General features: G+C 38.1%; 1 protein-coding gene across 8 annotated transcripts in view; it reads right to left on the bottom strand.

The window, feature by feature from the left end:
• The window catches only part of PCCA (propionyl-CoA carboxylase subunit alpha), a 378,400-nt gene that overhangs the window by 131,894 nt on the left and 227,204 nt on the right, over positions 1-19,302 (bottom strand). For all 8 annotated transcript variants that reach the window (XM_068984257.1, XM_068984256.1, XM_068984261.1 and 5 more), the window contains one exon: positions 18,705-18,813. In XM_068984257.1, the coding sequence (XP_068840358.1) occupies positions 18,705-18,813 (109 nt within the window). The remainder of the gene's footprint in view (positions 1-18,704; positions 18,814-19,302) is intronic.

Raw genomic sequence — 19,302 nt, 5'->3', positions numbered from 1 at the left:
TGCTATAAATATTCTTTGTACAAATATTTTTTGAGGACTTATGTTTTCGTTTCTTATGGGTAAATATATCTTAATCTTAAGAGTGGAAATTCTATGATGAATGTACATCCAATTTTATTTCTGGACTTCTATTCCACTGATCAACGCATTTATTCCTATGCCAGTACCACACTGCCTTAATTACTATAACCTTGCACTATGTTTTAAAATCAGGAAGTATGAGTCCCCCCCCTCCCATTTTGTTGTTCTTTTTCAAGACTGTTTCGGTTACGCTGAATCTCTTGCACTTTCACATAAATTTTGGAATGTGATTATTTCTGCAAAAAACACAGCTGGGATTTAATAGTGATGGCATCAAATCTGTATATCATCATTTTGTCTTCTGATCCATGAATGGGGGATGTTTATCCATTTATTTGTCTTTATTTAAACAACTGTTCTGTACAGTTTCCAGTACACAATCTTACACTTAAGAAAAAAAATTTGCACTTAAGTACTGCATTCCTTTTGCTGCTACTGTAAAATAAAATTGTTAATTTTATTTTTGGTTCATAACACTTCTATTGTATAAAATAAAATTGATATTTATATGCCACTCTTATATTCCACAACCTTGCAAAAGTTATTTATTATTCTAATAGGGTTTTTTTTTGTGTGTGAATTCCTTAAGATTTTCTATATACAAGAACATGTCACCAAAATTAGAGATGGTTTATTTCTTCCCCATCTTGATAACCTTTAATTTTTCATGCCAAACTGCCCAAGCCAGAAACTCCAGGAAAATGCTGAAAAACTAACAACAAACACCCATGTCTTATTCCTGACCTTAAAGGAAAACATTCAATTGTGTGCCAATAGATAGGATGTTAGCTGTGGATTTTTCATAGATGGCCTTCATTGGGTTCAGGAAGTTCCCTTCTATGCCTAATTGGTTGAGTGTTTTATCATGAAAGGCTGCCTGATTTTTCCAAATGTTTTTTCTGCATTTCTTGAAATAAGTCTGTGGATTCTGCCCATCATTAATATGATTTATCACACCGAATGATTTTTGGATGTTAAGCCAACTGTGTGTACCTAAGGTAAAACTCACTTGGTTATGGTACATAATCATTTTATATATTCATGAATTTAGTTTGCTAGTATTGTGTTGAGGAGTTTTGCATTAATATATGAGGGAGGTTGGTCTTTAGTTTTCTTTTCTTCTAACATCTTTATCTGGTTTTGGTATTACGGTGTAATAATACTGGCCTTGGAGAATGAGTTGCAAATTCTATCCTTCTTTTGCATTTTTTGGAAGAGTTTATAGAAGATGAGTATTAGTTGATTTCTTTCTAAATATTTCACTGAATTCACCAGTGAAGCCATTATCCCTGTGTTTTTCTTTCTAAGAAATTTTGTGAGGACTAATTTCTCCATTTTATCTAAGTTGGCATATAATTATTCACATTATTCCCTCATCATGCTTTTAATTTTCATAAGGTCAGTATGTACAATACTTACTTCATCACTAATTTAACAATATGAGTCTCTCTTTCTCTTGGCCAATCTCTCTAAAGGCTTGTCCTTTCCAGTGATCTTCCTAAGGACCAAATTCTGCTTTTCTTGATCTCTACTGTTTTTCTATTTTCGATTTATTTCCTCTCTAATGTTTAGTATTTTCTTCTCTCTGCTTGTTTTGGGTTTAGTTTGTTCTCCTTTTTCAATTTTCCTGAAATGGAAGATAAGGTGACTGACATGAGACCTTCTTTTAATTCACTTTCTTTATTTTGCTGCACTGGATCTTAGCTGTGGCATGCGGATCTAGTTCCTTGACCAGGGACCGAACCCAGGCCTCCTGGCACTGGGAGCACTGAGGCTTAGCCACTGGACCACCAGGGAAGTTCTGAGATCTTCTTTTTCAATATGTGTTTACAGCTCTAAACGTCCCTCTAACCACTAGATGCATTTCATAATATGTTTTTTAATGTTCTGATCTTGTTTTAATTTCAAAATATTCTTCTAATTTCTTTGTGATTTCTTCTTCATCCCATTTGTTATTTAGGAGTGAATTATTTAACTTCCACAAATTTGTGACTTTCATAGATTTCCTTTTTTGTTGACTTCTCATTTCATTCAACTGTGTTTGGAGAACATACTTGGTGTATTTCAGTCCCTTTACATGTACCAAGGCGTGTTCTATGGCCTGGCATATGGGATGCTTTACCGTGGAAAGTGTCACACATGCACTTGAGAAGCTGCATGTTCTGCTGTTGAATGTATTCTTCTATATAGATATCTTCTATTCTTCTAATTTGGTTTATAGTGTTATACAAGTCTTCTACTTTCTTGTTCATCAAGCCTAGTTCTATCCATTATTGAAAGTGGAGTATTCAAATCTCCAACTATTACTGGTGAATTGTTAATTTCTCATTTCAACTGTCGGTTTTGCTTCATATATTTGGGGACTGCATTATCAGGTAACATATATGTTCAGAATTGTTATAGCTTTCTCATGGATTGACTGTTCTATCATTATAAAATATCCCTCTGTCTCCAGTAACAATTTCTGTCTTAAAATTATAATTATACTAGTATTACAAATATAGTATGTCTGATAACTCTATCCTTTTACCTTCAGCTTATTGTGTCTTTGTGTCAAAGAATATTGTAGAAAGATTATATGTGATCTTATTTTTTTATCCACCATACTAATATCTGCCCTTGATTGGTGTGCTTACTCCATTTACATTAAATATACTTCTTCATTAAGCAAGATTTACATCTGCCATCTTACTTTTCGCTTTTCATATCTTTTTTGTTCTACTCCTCCATTATTGTTTTTTTTTTCATTATTGTTTTAAGTAGCTATTTTTCAGTGTACCATTTTAAATCCCTTGATGGTTCATACAATATTTTTTAAAGCTATTTTCTTAGTGGTTACCTTAGGGATTACAATTTGCACCTTATATTTAAACACTATAGTACGGATTAATGCTAGTCATTCAGTCATGTCTGACTCTGAGATCCCATAAACTGCAGCCTGCCAGGCTCCTCTGTCCACGGGACTCTCCAGGCAAGAATACTGGAGTGGGTAGCCATTCCCTTCTCCAGGGGATCTTCCTGACCCAGGGATGTGTCTCTTGCATTGTAAGTGTGTCTCCTGCACTGCAGGCAGATTCTTTACCATCTGAGCCACCAGGGAAGCCCAGATTTATGCTAACTTAATTGCAAAAGCATACAGAAAATTTGCTGCAATTGATAGCTTTGTTTTCTCTACCATTTGCCTTCTTGTTGTCATACAAATTATATTTGTACATATGATACACCTGTAAACTTAGAATTAAAATTACTGCATTATGTAATTCTTTTAAATAAGAAAAAAGGGGAAAAGATATGACTAAAACTACATTTATACTGTCTTTTATATTTACTGACGTAGTAATCTTTAATCAGTGCTCTTTTTACTTCATACATATTTAAGTTTCTGTTAAATGTACTTTCATTTCACCTTGAAAAACTTCCTTTCATACTTTTTCTTGCATAGGTCTGCTAGCTTTGGTTTCTCTTATTTGTTTTGAAAGTCTTAAAGTCTCCTTCATGTTTAAAAGTTAGTTTTGCTGGATACAAAATTCTTTGTTGACATTTATTTTTAATTCTTCAGCACTTTATATATACCATCCCATTCTCTTTTGGACACCTTGGTATCTGATGAGGTGGGAGCCCTTAATCTTATTGAGGATCTCTTTTACATGATGAGTCCCTTTTCTCATGCTGCTTTTAAGATTCTTTTTGGTATTTGACAGTTTGACTGTGATGTGTGCAGCTGTTGAGCTTTTTGAGCTTATTCTACCTTGGACTTTGTTAAGCTTACTGAATGTGCAGATTAATGTTTTTCATCAAATCTAGGATGTTTTCAGCTATGATTTCTTTAAACAGTCTTTCTGCTCCTTTATCTTTCTTCTTTTCTGCTTCTGGGACTCTCAGCATGTATGCCGAGATGTATGCCAGTACATCTCAGTGTCCCAAAGATCTCCAAGGCTCTGGTCATTCTTCTTCAGTTTTCTTTCTGTTCTTCACTTTGGATAATCTCAATTGATAGATCTTCAAATTTGCTGATTGTTTCTTCTGCCACTCAAGAAGAATCAATTATTGAATTCCCCAGTTCATTTTTCCACTGCAGGCACTGTACTTTCATCTCTAGAATTTTTATTTGCTTAAAAAAGCCCATTTCTATATTTTAAAAAATATATATATTTATTTATTTGGCTGTGCCAGGCCTCAGCTTCCTGACCAGAGGTCAAACCCAGGCCCCCTGGATTGGAAGGATGGCATCTTAGCCACTAGGGAAGTACCAATTTCTATCTTTTTATTAATATTTTCTATTATGTGAGATATGGTTGCCATGATTTCCTTTAATTCCTCATACTGGACTTCCTTCAGTCCTTCAAACATATTTTTAATAGGTTATTTAAGGTCATTGCATAGTAAGTACAGGGTCTGGGCCCCTCTTGGGCAGTTTCTACTGAGTTTTCATCCTGTGAATGGGCCACACTTACAAGTTTATTTGAATGTCTTATAACCTTTTATTGAAAATTGGCACACCTGCAAATGAGATTCTCTCTCCTCACCAGGCCAATAAGTTCCCTAAAGTGCAGGAACTATTTTGTTATTACTCTAAGCCTAAGCTTCTTATCACAAGGAGTACCATTTGTTATTTTTGGAACAATCTAATAACTCTAATTCTGAAGATAAAAAATTATCATCATTAAAATATGTACTCAAGAATTTACTCTGATGAAAGTTAAGTGACCTTTGTAAAGTAGATGGTCAGGATACTGGTCATCTAAACCAGTGTTATATAGATTCAGGCTTGTTAGTTACAAATGAACATTCGGAGTATGAAATCAGTCTGACACACTGAGAAACCAGAAATTCAAAAAAAGCACTAAATCATAAAAAGATTTTTTAAAGGTGGTTTAAAAGAAAAAAAAATAGGCAGCTTAATTCAGAGTTTATCCTATTGATTAATATGAAAACCTCAATGAGTGTAATAATGGAAGAAAAAGATACTTTAAACAGCTACTATATTAATATCTTTGGAAAAAAATGCATTCAAACAATATGGCTACTAGTTGCTGCCTTTCCTTTTCTTATACATTTCTTTATATTTCTTAGAATATATCAAATTTCATAAAACTTATTCACAGAATAAATTTTACTGAAATTATTATTGGGATAAACATGAAAAGCTAGCTCTGTAAGTAGAAATTCAAACCTATTCAAACCAAAGAATCAAGATCTAAATAAACATAATGCATTTTCAATGTCCACTAACTATAATACACAGAGAGAATTTTTTTACTGAAAAATCATGAAACGTCTTCAAAAAACTTATTTTTCCAATTTGCACCAATTTCATTACTTTAAAATTTTTGCTTAACTAATAAACCTCTCTAAACCACCTTTAAATCTTTTTTTTTTTTTAAACAAGGCTGAACAAGTATATACAAATATTCTTCCATCACCTACAGAAAATTGCTTTACACAGATTGGCTCACTTGGGTTTTTAATAATAATTATTGAACTATGAAAATTAATCATTTAAAATTTTGTTATGAATGTAGTGGTAGTGTTGATTTGGTTTCAGTTCCAAAATCAAGGATTTTACTATCCTATAAAACATATCCTGAGTTCAAAGTATTTAAGGGGGGTTAAACAAAATGCAAACATTTAATGCAACATTAAGCATATGAAATAAAAACTTGATTGCCAAAAGAAAGCATGCTACGCTGTTACCCTGGTGACAGGTTAAAAAAGGGATTGTGAGCTGAATAGCTGTATGATATGAAATTAAAATGTTTCACATTGAACAATCCAAAATGAATTGGGAAAGGTTAGAGTAGAGGAGAGAGAAATCAATTCTCCAATGGCAATGGGTGAATGGGAGAGAAGAATGAATAGGATTTGCCAGTGGGGTGCAACAGCTGCCAAATATTCCTGCAGCCAAAGAATCACAATAATACTGATGAAGTGTGCAAGAGCTTTTGGAATCATTGCAGGGAACAGAGACATTCTCCTGCAATAATGAGGCTATTCTGTCTTCCATTCAGCTCTTGTAGTACAACGAAAAACAAAAAAAGAAAAATATTTTAAAATGTAACATTTAACAAAAAGCATATAAATATGATATACTTTCCACTTAATATTTTGTGCCTAAATTCACATAGGTTTCTAAATCATCCAAGACACAGTCTTATTAAGAAACTGAAAATATTAGAGAGATATCAAAAAGTAAGGCAAGCTTAAAGGATGAAGACTGAATTAACATTTTCTTTCCTCATGGTGCTTTTGCTTAATTAAAGAGATATTTCCAAAGGCACAATATAGCTGGGTATGCTTGTGAGTGTATACCCAAAGTACTATTTTTAATTATATAGTTATCAGACTATCAACTCCCTTGTCATAATGAAATGCCTATCTGAGAGCAAAAATGAAAGAAGTATGATATAAGTTTTAATTTGTTGTCACAGATGGTGTAAATTTTAATAATTTGATATATCCTTTTAAATTCAGAAATAACTGAGTCAATATGCAGTGGCCAACAATATTGCTCTTCCTTGGGAATTGTTTACAAATGGCTACTTTTTTCTGTTTCCTTTCCCAGTTTTACTTCATTGATTATGGTATTTCAAAACCTTAAACTTTTATTATCTAATTGAAAACTTAATGAGTGAATGAATTACAAATCTAAAATGAGGCAAGCACATTCTTATTTAATAGCAAGAAAAAAACAGATAATTGCATCTGACAGGTAAAAAAAAAAAAAAAACACTAAAAAATTGATTCTCCATTTTATCAGGAAACCAGATGAGGAAAGAAAATACTGTAGAAATGTAGACACAATGACTGCACTTCAAGTGAAAGTCCTTTCCCATTATGCTGCTGAGACTGAAAGTGAAACTGACGACAGGCTGTGCAGCCAGCCAAGATACTTGATACACATGTTCTGCTAAGCTGGAGCTCAAAGTGGCGGTTCTACTCTGACTCCGTACACCCAAAGTAATCCTCTACAAAAGAGAACACTACATTTTTAAAAACCTGTCTGATTGGAGTCTTTTCATCAGTATTTTCACAGGCCAAAGTGAAAGTGTTCCTTTTCCCACATCTTTAACTTCTGCTCAAATATCAAGAGAGAAAATAGAGAGTTTAAGTAGAAACCATAAAGAAGAGCATCTGCCCCAGATTCAGTTAGGATCAGAACTGCAAAAGATTTCAGGAGGACTCATCCAATCCACCACCACCATCTCTCAGAGGAGGAAACTGAAGTCAAAAGTTGAAACATTTTACACAAAGAGTTGTACCACCTTGATACTCAATAGTGGTGCTGAGACCACACTTCTGACTCCGGACACCTGACCCAGTGCTGGTCCCACCATACCAAGAGCTGTGACATTTCACTGCCAGATGAAGGAGCCAAAAGAACCAAAGATGGAACAATTTTCCTAGCCTGAATGACTCAACAGAATAAGCAAGTTACATGAAACTGTGTACATGACTACAGGGTTGAACAGATGTAGGCTGCACCATCGCACTCTGTACTGCCAGGGACCACCAATACCACATAACCTATTTAATTCCCAGATTTATCAATCCTATCTGAGCAAGATTTTCTATTGCCGGGAGCCAGCGTGAGGAACTCCACCCATGGCAAAGGTCATGAGGAAGGAGGCTTCGGCATATGCAAAGGCGTGATGATCAAGCCTCAGGAAACCCCCTGTTCCCGACCATCTACCCCCCAAACCAGAGTCTATCTACTTTACTGTTTCATGCTCTCACCTATACCTCTGACTTTACGGGGGGCTGACCCCCATTACCTCTCTCGGAGAAGGAGTTAACTTACAGCTCCAAGTCAATAAAAATTCCTGGGAGTGACAAGAGTGTTTCAACTTAGGAATTACTCTGAAGGTTATTAGCCTGCCTGTACAGGTTCGTCCGGCCACATGTGATTGTTTACAGCCTCCCAACCATGAGAGGCACGAGATGTTTTAGATTTACTAAAGGCAAACTCTTTTGGGAAGTTAGAAATATTTGGTATAGTGGGTTGGTTAGGAATTATATTGGTGAAGGGCTTTTCATTTGTTGTGCCAATAATTGCTGCTAATTCCCTGCCTGGGCTGTAACAAGTGTGTCTCAGGTCAAACCTCTCTTCTGGCAGACTAGCTTGTGTCACAAGATTATCCATACTCCTGCCAAGCACATGATTGTTTGCTAAGTTGCTAAGTCGCTCAGTCGTGTCCAACTCTTTGCAACCCCAGTCCACCAAGCTTCCCTGTTCTTCACACCCTGAACTGCAGCACACCAAGCTTCACTGTCCTTCACTATCTCCCTCAGTTTGCTCAAACTCATGTTGATTCAGTCAGTGATGCCATCCCACCATCTCATCCTCTGTTGCCCCATTCTCCTCTTACCCTCAAACTTTCCCAGCATCAGGGTCTTTTCCATTCAGTCAGTTCCTCCCATCACTGGCCAAAGTATCACAGATTCAGCTTCTGCATAAGTCCTTCCAATGAACACCCAGGACTGATCTCCTTTAGGATGGACTGGTTGGATCGCCTTGCAGTCCAAGGGACTCTCAAGAGTCTTCTCCATCACCACAGTTCAAAAGCATCAATTCTTCAAAGCTCAGCTTTCTTTATGGTCCCACTGTCACAACCATACATGACTACTGGAAAAACCACAGCTTTGACTATATGGACCTTGGTCAGCAAAGTGATGGCTCTCTTTTCTGGAACCCTCATCAGTTTAACTTTTAACTACTACTTCCCAGTCAACATTCCTGAAAACTACCTTTCAAGGTCTCCTATGACCTCCACATTGTGAAACTCAGCAGTCGACAGTCTTTCTCGTAAGTGATGTAATTCAGTTGAACACTCTGACCTTCCCTTGGCTCTCTGAACGCCATGCCTGCCTACTTTCCCACCCTTGTCCTCTGCTCTTCCTTCTCAGTCTCCTTCGCTGGATCCATCTGATCTTCCTGACTCATCAACATGGAGTGTCCCAGGGTAGGCCTGGGACCTCTGCTCCCAGCTGGTCTCCCAGCTTCCACTCTCATCCCTCTTGAGGTGTTTATGATACTGTGGGCCCAATGATCATGTGGCATATCAAGCTCTGCTTTGTCAAAACCCCGCAAGGTCTCCCCATTGCTCAAAGGTTTAAACGTCTAAGGCCTGTGACTACCTAACAAGACTCCCTCTCTACTACTCTATGGCTTGCTTCCTCCTCTCAAGCAAGAGTATCTGCCTTCTTGCTCTTTCTCAAACAGGCTTGACTTCAGGTGCTTTGCATTTGCTGTCTCCTCTCATCAGAGGATCTTGCCTCTGGATAATCACATGACTCACTCCTTTCTGCCTTTAGGGCTTTGCTCTAATGTTAATCTTCCCATCCTGCTAATCCATCCTGCCAACTACTTCTCTGCAACCAAATTAAAACTGCCAACTGCCCCACCATCCACCCCAAAGATGCTCTACAACCCCTCCTCCCTGTTTTGCTTTTCACCAAAATATTTATCATCATTTGATGCCCTACATCTGTTTTGTCTGCCTACCTTCCACTTAAATGTAAGCTCAGTGGAGGCAGGATTTTTTTTTTTTAATCATTTTGTTCCCTGCTAAATTCTCTAAATTTTCAAACTCAATTCTCATAATGATCAATAGGTAATTTTCAAAGACATATGGTTGTATTTAATATCCATATCTGATTTTATTATTCAATAAGGAATGGAAGGGTATATCTTGAACAAAAAAATTTCAAATCAATAGCTAACATACCTGTTGATGTTGAAAAACTAAAGGTATTTGAGTTACTCAGGAATCAAACAAGTATATATCATTTCCACTACCCTTGAAATAGAATTTGTGTCATTACAGATAAAAAAAAAAGAAAATCGGGAGGGATAGCTGAAAGTTAATGGTCATCATGTTAAGTAGTTTATATCTCACTTGACATTGACAAACACTTTAAGCACCACTATTATCCTCACATTATAGGTGAGGAAACAAAGTCCAGGAGAGGCAAAATGATTTATCCTACAAGAGCAGCTGGAGATAGCAAAACCAGGGAGAAATCCAACTCTCTGGCACAAAAGCCTGTGCTCTTAAACTTGAAACTATATGGGCAGTGCTAGCCAAGAGAACATGACAAGAAAAACAAGTAGTATAACCTATACAAAGGCAGGCAGGGAGTTATTATTAGAAAATGTAAAGTGGTTACTTTAGCTAAGTCAGTTCAGTTCAGTCGCTCAGTCGTGTCCGACTCTTTGCGACCCCATGAATTGCAGCACGCCAAGCTTCCCTGTCCATCACCAACTCCCAAGGTTCACTCAGACTCACGTCCATCGAGTCAGTGATGCCATCCAGCCATCTCATCCTCGGTCGTTCCCTTCTCCTCCTGCCCCCAGTCACTCCCAGCATGACAGTGTTTTCCAATGAGGCAACTCTTTCGGTGAGGTGGCCAAATTACTGGAGTTTAGCTTCAGCATCAGTCCTTCCAATGAATATCCAGGACTGATCTCCTTTAGGATGGACTGGTTGGATCTCCTTGGAGTCCAAGGGATTCTCAAAAGTCTTCTCCAACACCATAATTCAAAAGCATCAATTCTTTGGTACTCAGCTTTCTTCACAGTCCAACTCTCACATCCATACATGACTACTGGAAAAACCATAGCCTTGACTAGATGGACCTTTGTTGGCAAAGTAATGTCTCTGCTTTTGAATATGCTATCTAGGCTGGTCATAACTTTTCTTCCAAGGAGTAAGCATCTTTTAATTTCATGGCTGCAGTCACCATCTGCAGTGATTTGGGAGCCCAAAAAAATTAAGTCTGACACTGTTTCTACTGTTTCCCCATCTATTTCCCATGAAGTGATGGGACCAGATGCCATGATCTTCGTTTTCTGAATGTTGAGCTTTAAGCCAACTTTTTCATTCTCTTCTTTCACTTTCATCAAGAGGCTTTTTAGTTCCTCTTCACTTTCTGCCATAAGGGTGGTGTCATCTGCATATCTGAGTTATTGATATTTCTCCTGACAACCTTGATTCCAGCTTGTGTTTCTTCCAGTCCAGCGTTTCTCATGATGTACTCTGCATAGAAGTTAAATAAGCAGGGTGACAATATACAGCCTTGACGTACTCCTTTTCCTATTTGGAACCAGTCTGTTGTTCCATGTCCAGTTCTAACTGTTGCTTCCTGACCTGCATATGGGTTTCTCAAGAGGCAGGTCAGGTGGTCTGGTATTCCTCTTTCAGAATTTTCCACAGTTTATTGTGATCCACACAGTCAAGGGCTTTGGCATAGTCAATAAAGCAAAAATAGATGTTTTTCTGAAACTCTCTTGCTTTTTCCATGATCCAGCAGATGTTGGCAATTTGATCTCTGGTTCCTCTGCCTTTTCTACATCCAGGTTGAACATCTGGAAGTTCACGGTTCACATATTGCTGAAGCCTAGCTTGGAGAATTTTGAGCATTACTTTACTAGCATGTGAGATGAGTGCGATTGTGCAGTAGTTTGAGCATTCTTTGGCATTGCCTTTCTTTGGGATTGGAATGAAAACTGACCTTTTCCAGTCCTGTGGCCACTGCTGAGTTTTCCAAACTTGCTGGCATACTGAGTGCAGCACTTTCACAGCATCATCTTTCAGGATTTGAAATAGCTCTACTGGAATTCCATCACCTCCACTAGCTTTGTTTGTAGTGATGCTTCCTAAGGCCCACTTGACTTCACATTCCAGGTTGTCTGGCTCTAGGGGAGTGATCACACCATCATGATTCTCTTGGTCTTGAACATCTTTTTTGCACAGTTCTTCTATGTATTCTTGCCACCTCTTCTTAGTATCTTCTGCTTCTGTTAGGTCCATACCATTTCTGTCCTTTATTGAGCCCCTCTTTGCATGAAATGTTCCCTTGGTATTTCTAATTTTCTTGAAGAGATCTCTAGTCTTTCCCATTCTGTTGTTTTCCTCTATTTTTTTGCATTGATCGCTGAAGAAGGCTTTCTTATCTCTTCTTGCTATTCTTTGGAACTCTGCATTCAGATGCTTATATCTTTCCTTTTTCTCCTTTGCTTTTCGCCTCTCTTCTTTTCACAGCTATTTGTAAGGCCTCCCCAGACAGCCATTTTGCTTTTTTGCATTTCTTTTCCACGGGGATGGTCTTGATCCCTGTCTCCTGTACAATATCATGAACCTCAGTCCATAGTTCATCAGGCACTCTATCTATCAGATCTAGTCCCTTAAATCTATTTCTCACTTCCACTGTATAATCATAAGGGATTTGATTTAGGTCATACCTGAATGGTCTAGTGGTTTTCCCTACTTTCTTCAAATTAAGTCTGAATTTGGTAATAAGGAGTTCATGATCTGAGCCACAGTCAGCTCCTGGTCTTGTTTTTTGTTGACTGTATAGAGCTTCTCCATCTTTGGCTGCATAGAATAGAATCAATCTGATTTCGGTTGATTACCCAACATCTATTTCACGTCAAGCCCCAGGCAATCATGATAATCCATTTCCCTTTGCAGTGATAGGTTTAGGAACAGGATGAGTTCTCCCTGGTCAATGAGAATCAAGACGCAGCTGCTTGGGTAACATCCAGGAGAGGTTTCCTCACATCCTAGAGACAGACATGATCTTGATTTGACTCCTGGAACTTCTACAACTGCCGTGCCATCACAGCCGCCTGACCAAGCCCAGGCACAGAGGAAAGCAGGGCTAAGGAACTACCAACAAGCAGCGCCAGCAGATGTGTGTACCGAGCCTCGTCCTTTCCATTCTCGGAGCCTCCTGGCTCAATGTGAGATGTGTCCGTTTGAATCAGGCTTTATTACTTAAATCCAAAAGCATCCCAGTGATTCAGAAGGTTCTATGACTGCTCCTTTTGAAATCACATAAAAAGTGACTGCAATGGTGGAGCTGGACCTGAACCAGTGTAAAGTGAGAGGAGCGTCAAAGTGCAGAAAGGGGAACTCTGCCCTGTGAACAACATCTGAATCTCACTGACTCAATGGACATGAGTTTGAGCAAACTCTGGGAGACAGTGAAGGACAAGAAAGCCTGGTGTGCTGCCGTGCACTGGGATCACAAACAGTCGGACACAACTGAGCAACTGAACAACAAGGAAAACAGGCATTCTGATCAAAACTAAATGAAAGATTTCTGAAAGAAACTATTTTCTTTACTAGTTTCTCCTCCAATCATTAGCAGATAGTGAAACCAATTACCATACTAAACCACAATGACATTTCATCTTCGAATAACATGAAGCGATTGTTCAACCCAACTTTTAATGATTCACTTCTGTCAAGACAAATGTTTAGGAAAAGAAGGATTACAAAGCAAAATAATTCCATATTAAGACAGTAAGTATTTATGCAAAAACTTCATTTGCTTTATTACACAAAGCAAAACTGTTATGTGTCTCTGACATTAACTTTACTCTCTTGCTAAAATGCAGTATCTTTTTACTATCCAAATAGTAGGGGCAAATATTATTAACTTTTTTTCCAGGTCATAATGATGAAAGAATACCATCCATGGAGAAACTGGGAAAATAAGATCAGCAGCCAAAACAAGCAACACAAAGGAAGTGCTGCAGGCTACTGGGTTTGGAGGCAAAACAGCTCCATGACGGAGCCACACGCAGCCACACCTGGAGGCCAACTCCGGTCTCCATTCCCCAGGCCACAGTGAAAACAAGACTGTGAAGCCTAAATGGGAACAGCCAACCAGCTTACATCAACTCTCGTGTCGGGGACCTCTTCAGCAAATAAGCCAACACAGTTTCAATTCACTTTGCCTAACCAAGATTATGCTTTGTCTAAAAGACTGGTACAAACGTTATAGGTCTTTGCTGCTAGGGTGGAAGCAACTTTAAAATAAACGGGTCTGTTTAATAAATGGCAAACTTAATAGAAACTCAGCAAAAATAATGTTATTTTGGTAGTATGTCCACAATTATCTACATAACCGAAATTTTGGCTTAAATATTTCAAAAACATAATTTTTTTTCCAACTTCTAAAGGGTAGTGAGAGAGTTACTCACTCAGTCATGTCTAACTCTTTGAGACCCTATGGACTGTAGCGCACCAGACTCCTCTGTCCATGGGATTCTCCAGGCAGGAATCCTGGAGTGGATTGCCATGCCCTCCTCCACGGGATCTTCCTGACCCAGGGATCGAACCTGGATCTCCTGCATTACAGGCAGATTCTTTACCATCTGAGCCACCATGGAAGTTCAAAGGGTAGTGAACTCAATAGCAATATAACAGGAGGAGGAGTCTAGGAAGATGACAGAACAGGTAGAAAGCACCAAGAGTCTGTCTTCCCACCTAGACAACAATCACACTGGCAGAATCTGTCTAACAGAACTGAGAGTTCCCAACTTTGTAACTTTCAGAAGGCGGCTCAGGTAGTAAATCGTGATAACTTCTGGTCAACTTCAGCTTTACAGTAGCAGCTGCCCATCCCCCTACCCTCAAGCTGCCCGGCAGGCAACTGTGGGTGTGTTCACTGAAGTAGCTTGCACACAGCTTGTGGAAGCCGGGGTGGGCAAAAATGGACCCTGTCCTTGAAATATTGAGGATCTGAGCTCTGAACTCATAACTGCTGCTTCTGACCACAGAGGAGCAGACAGAGAAGTGGGTAGCCATTGTTACTGCACCTCCAGCATTGCTGCAAGCCCCTCCCCCTCTGGCTGGAATGACTTCCAGGAGATTTAAAGGTATAGCGTATCCCTAACCGCCACCCCCCTTCATTTTTTTCTTTTTCCCCTTTTTCAAGAGCTAGGCCTTGAAGGCTAAGATGTTCTAAAACAACTGTATATACAAAGAAAAATGGCAAGTGACTGCACACGCCCAGGGAAAGTCTAAGAAAAGACCTGAGAAGAACTTAAGTTTACATCTTGGCCTGATCCTTGGCACAGAGACAGTCTGCAACAATCAAAACAACAAAATGAAAAAGACAATAATGAAAACCACTAAACCTTGGGGAAGAAGGAGAATCTAATTTTCAAAGTTATCATATTATTAGATTAAAATGTTCAATTCTCAACCAAAAAATCAGAAGTCATATAAATGAACAGGCAAGTATGGCCAACTCAAAGAGGAAAAAAAAAAAATCAACAGATTTATCCCTGATAAAGACCTAATGGCAGATATAATAGAAAAAGACTTTAAAACAACTGTTTTAAAGATGCGAAACGAACTAAAGGGGGAAAAAGTCAAGAAAACAATGTGTAAGCAAAATACAAGTATCAATAAAAAGACAGAAAACCTAGAAAGAAATGAAAAAGAAATTCTGGAGCTGAAAAGTACAATAATTGAAATGAAAAACTCACTTGAGTAATTCAAAGGTGGATCTGAGCAGTCAGAAGGGAAAAAAATAAAATCAGTCAGTATGAAGATAGGACAACAGAGTTATCAAGTCTGAAGAATAGAAAGAAAAAAGATGGTTTAAGAAAAGTGAACAGAACCTAAGGGTCCCGTGGAGACACCACCAAGTAGACCAAGATACACACCGTGAGAGTCCCAGCAGGAGAGAAAGAGACAAAGAGAATATCTGAAGAAACAGCGACCAAGAACGCCCCAGCCTTGATGACAGACATGAACGTACACATTCAAAAAGCTCAACAAACTCCAAAGATGAACTCAAAGACCCACAGTCAAACTTTCAAACGCTGACAACAAAATCGTGAAAGAGAGGGACGAATCTTCAAGTGAAAATAAGATTATCAGCAGATTTCTCATCAGAAACTCTGGAGGCCAAAGAGAGTAGGCTGATATATTCAAACTGCTAAAAGAAAAAAATAATAATTGTCAACCAGGAATTCTAAATCCAGGAAAAATATCCTTCAAAGGTGAGGGAGCAGTTAATATCTTCCCAGATAAAACAAAAGCTAAAAAAAAAATAAATAAATAAAAATTTAAAAAAGGAAAAAAAAAAAAAACAAAAGCTGAGGGAGTCTATGACAACTAGACCTGCCCTGCAAAAAAAAATGCTAAAAGAAGTCCAGCAGAGTGGAATGAAGACACTAGACAGTACCAAAAAGCCACCTGAAGAAATAAATATCTCAGTAAAGGGAAATACATGGACAATCATAAAAGCTAGTATTAGTGCAACAATGCTTGTAACTTCACTTTTTTGTTCTCTACATGATTTAAGGACCTAATACATTTAAAAATTACTAGAGTGAAAGATAATATCATTTTAGCTTTTCCCATGAGCCGACTCATTAGAAAAGACCCTGATGCTGGGAAAGAAGGCAGAAGGAGAAGGGGGTGACAGAGGACAAGATGATTGGAAGGCATCACTGACTCAACAGACTTGAGTCTGAGCAAGCTCTGTGAGATGGTGAAAGACAGGGAAGCCTGGCATGCTGCAGTCCAATGGGTCACAAAGAGTCGAACACAAATGAGCGACTAAACAACATCTTTTAAAAATCACTAGAGTGGAAAAAAAAAAAATCACTGAAGTGAAAGCTAGTATCATTTTATCTTTGTTTTGCAACTCCATGCTTTGTGTTCTATATAATTTAAGAGGCTAATGCATTTAAAATAATTATTGGTTTATAGTTTCAGACCTAGACTGTATAAGGGTGTAATTCTTTGATGTTAACACCTGTGCCCAGGCAATCACCTGACCTTTATTCTGTCTTTTATACTTCCGTTCTTTCTATAAATTTCCAATAAAGGAAATTATACATTGTATTGTCTTCTTTAACTGATTTCTTTCTCTTAGAATGATTTTCTTTTTAGGTTTATGCATGTAGATACATGTATCAATACTGCATTTCTTTTTATTGCTAAGTAGTCCAACTACAATCAGGTACCACACCTCACTCCAGTCAGAATGACCATCATTAAAAAAAAAACCTATAAATAACAAATACTGAAAAGGGAGTGATGAAAACGTAACCCTTCCACATTCTTGTTAGGAATGTGCAAGTTGGTACAGCTACATGGAACACAGTGTGGAAGTCCCAGAAAAAACTAAAAACAGAACTACCATGTGATCCAGCAATCCCACTCCTGGCATATATCCAGACAAAACTATAATTCAAAAAGATGCATGCGCCCCTGAGTTCACAGTAGCACTGTTCACAATCAACAGCATGTGGAAGCATTCATCTGTCCAGATGAATGGATCAAGATGTGGTATACACACACACACACACACACACACACACACACACACACACACAGAGGCACACACACACAGACACACACACTGGATTATTACTCAGCCATAAAAAAGAATGAAATAATGCCATCTGCAGCAACATAAATGAAACTAGAGATTATTATACTAAGTAAATCAGAATGAGAAACACAAATACCATATAATATCACTTATTTATGAACCTATCTAATGAAACAGAAACAGATTCAAACACAGAGTACAGACTTGTGGCTGCCAAGGGGGAAGGGATTGGGGGAGGGAAGGAGTGGGAGGCTGGGGTTAGGTTAGCAGGTGTCAGCTTTTATACATAGGATGGATAAACAACAAGGTCCTACTGTATAGCACATGGAAATATATTCAATATTCTATAATGGAAAAGAATAGTTAAAAAGAATGATATATATGTGTATAATATATATAACTAAATCACTGTATACCACAGAAATTATCACAACATTGTAAATCAACTAAACTTCAATAAAAAAGTAACAAAAGAAAAGAGATTTTCTCAGTAAAACAACATTAGCCATAAATATACACCCTAAGCCAAATTTTGTTTTCCTCCTACCTAATTCTTCAGGGGTAATCTGAATTTCTGTTCTGTGCCCTTCAGACCTGCTCAGTCACCTGTCATCTTTTTTCTTTTATTTTAATCATTAATCTTCCTCTTGAAAGTGAAAGTGAAGCTGCTCAGTCGTGTCGGACTCTTTGCGATCCCATGGACTATATACATTTCATGGAATTCTCCAGGCTAGTATACTGGAGTGGGTAGCCTTTCCCTTCTCCAGGGGACCTTCCCAACCTAGGGATCAAACCCAGGTCTCCTGCATTACAGGTGGATTCTTTACCAGCTGAGCCACAAGAGAAGCCCAAGAATACTGGAGTGGGTATCCTATCCCTTCTCCAGCAGATCTTCCCGACCCAAGAATCGAACCGGGGTCTCCTGCATTGCAGGCAGCTTCTTTAACCAACTGAACTACCAGGGAAGCCCCTTCCTCTTGAGGAAAAGCAAAAAGAAAAGGAGTTGATATAACACAATTTTATTACCTGTCTCACTTCAACAAGTAATGGATAGTACTTGCTAATGCAGGATTACTCTAGTAGGTACACAGATATTCATAATAAATAATCCTGTCACTCAGAAGCATGAATGGCACAATGATTTTGTTTTATTTGCCCCGGTATAAAGCAGGTTCTCCCTTTTGCTTATTAGGTTATTAGGAAGCAAAAAGGTACACTTAGGGTTCACAAATAACTAACTCAATCTGCTGTTAATTCTTTCTTGTTTCTTATAAACATATTTTTAACTGTTCAGATTATTTCCTATGTTTTAGTACTATCCCCCTTCTCAATACATTTTTTAAGATTAACAGAGTAAGAAAACAGAAGTAATAAATAAAAACTATTTGAACGGATTTCCTATAAGATTTCAGAGTTCCTTCCTCAATGTTGTCCAAGTTTTTCTGCTCATTTATTCTGTTTTAAATGGTTTCACGTACCTTGAATTTCCATGGTCTTGAAAATGCTGTGCTCTTAACTGGGATGCCACAAACAAGGATGATGCTACTGCCAGGAACTGGTTTCTCTCAGTCTCTGTTAACTGGTGTCCTGAGGGAAATCAGCCAATCACGTACATAATGTTAACATCTTTCCTTCTGTTTTACAGAACTGGTAGCCATTCAAACAAGCATTTCATCAAATGTCTATTATGGAGCTAGTGCTGTACCAGGGACTGGGCTGTGCCAGGGGAAAGGAGGGAGCAAGATTATTTAAATACAACAAAAACCCCTGCTCACCGCAAGCTTGTAGTCTAATTTGGGAAAGAAGATGTTAAACAGATGCACAGAACAAAACAATTATCAAAAAAAAAAAAAAAAACTATTGACACAGATCTCTAGGAAAACCTGAGGGCTCCTCACAGGTGCTTCCGTTTACCAATCCCTACCCCAATTTTACTTCTAAGGAGAGAGAAGATAAACTGAGGAAAAGGCGTGTTGTCAGTCAAGAACAGTGACTGGGCCATGTTTTCTAATGTGAGGAATGAAAAGAAAATAAGTATGCGACTGTCTCGGCTCTAAAATCCCAGTCATGGTTTGA

This window comes from Capricornis sumatraensis, chromosome 12, assembly GCF_032405125.1.
Source record: "Capricornis sumatraensis isolate serow.1 chromosome 12, serow.2, whole genome shotgun sequence".
Lineage (NCBI taxonomy): Eukaryota > Metazoa > Chordata > Mammalia > Artiodactyla > Bovidae > Capricornis > Capricornis sumatraensis.
The sequence above is the reverse complement of the archived record's forward strand: the minus strand, read 5'-3'. Positions and strand labels throughout refer to the sequence as shown.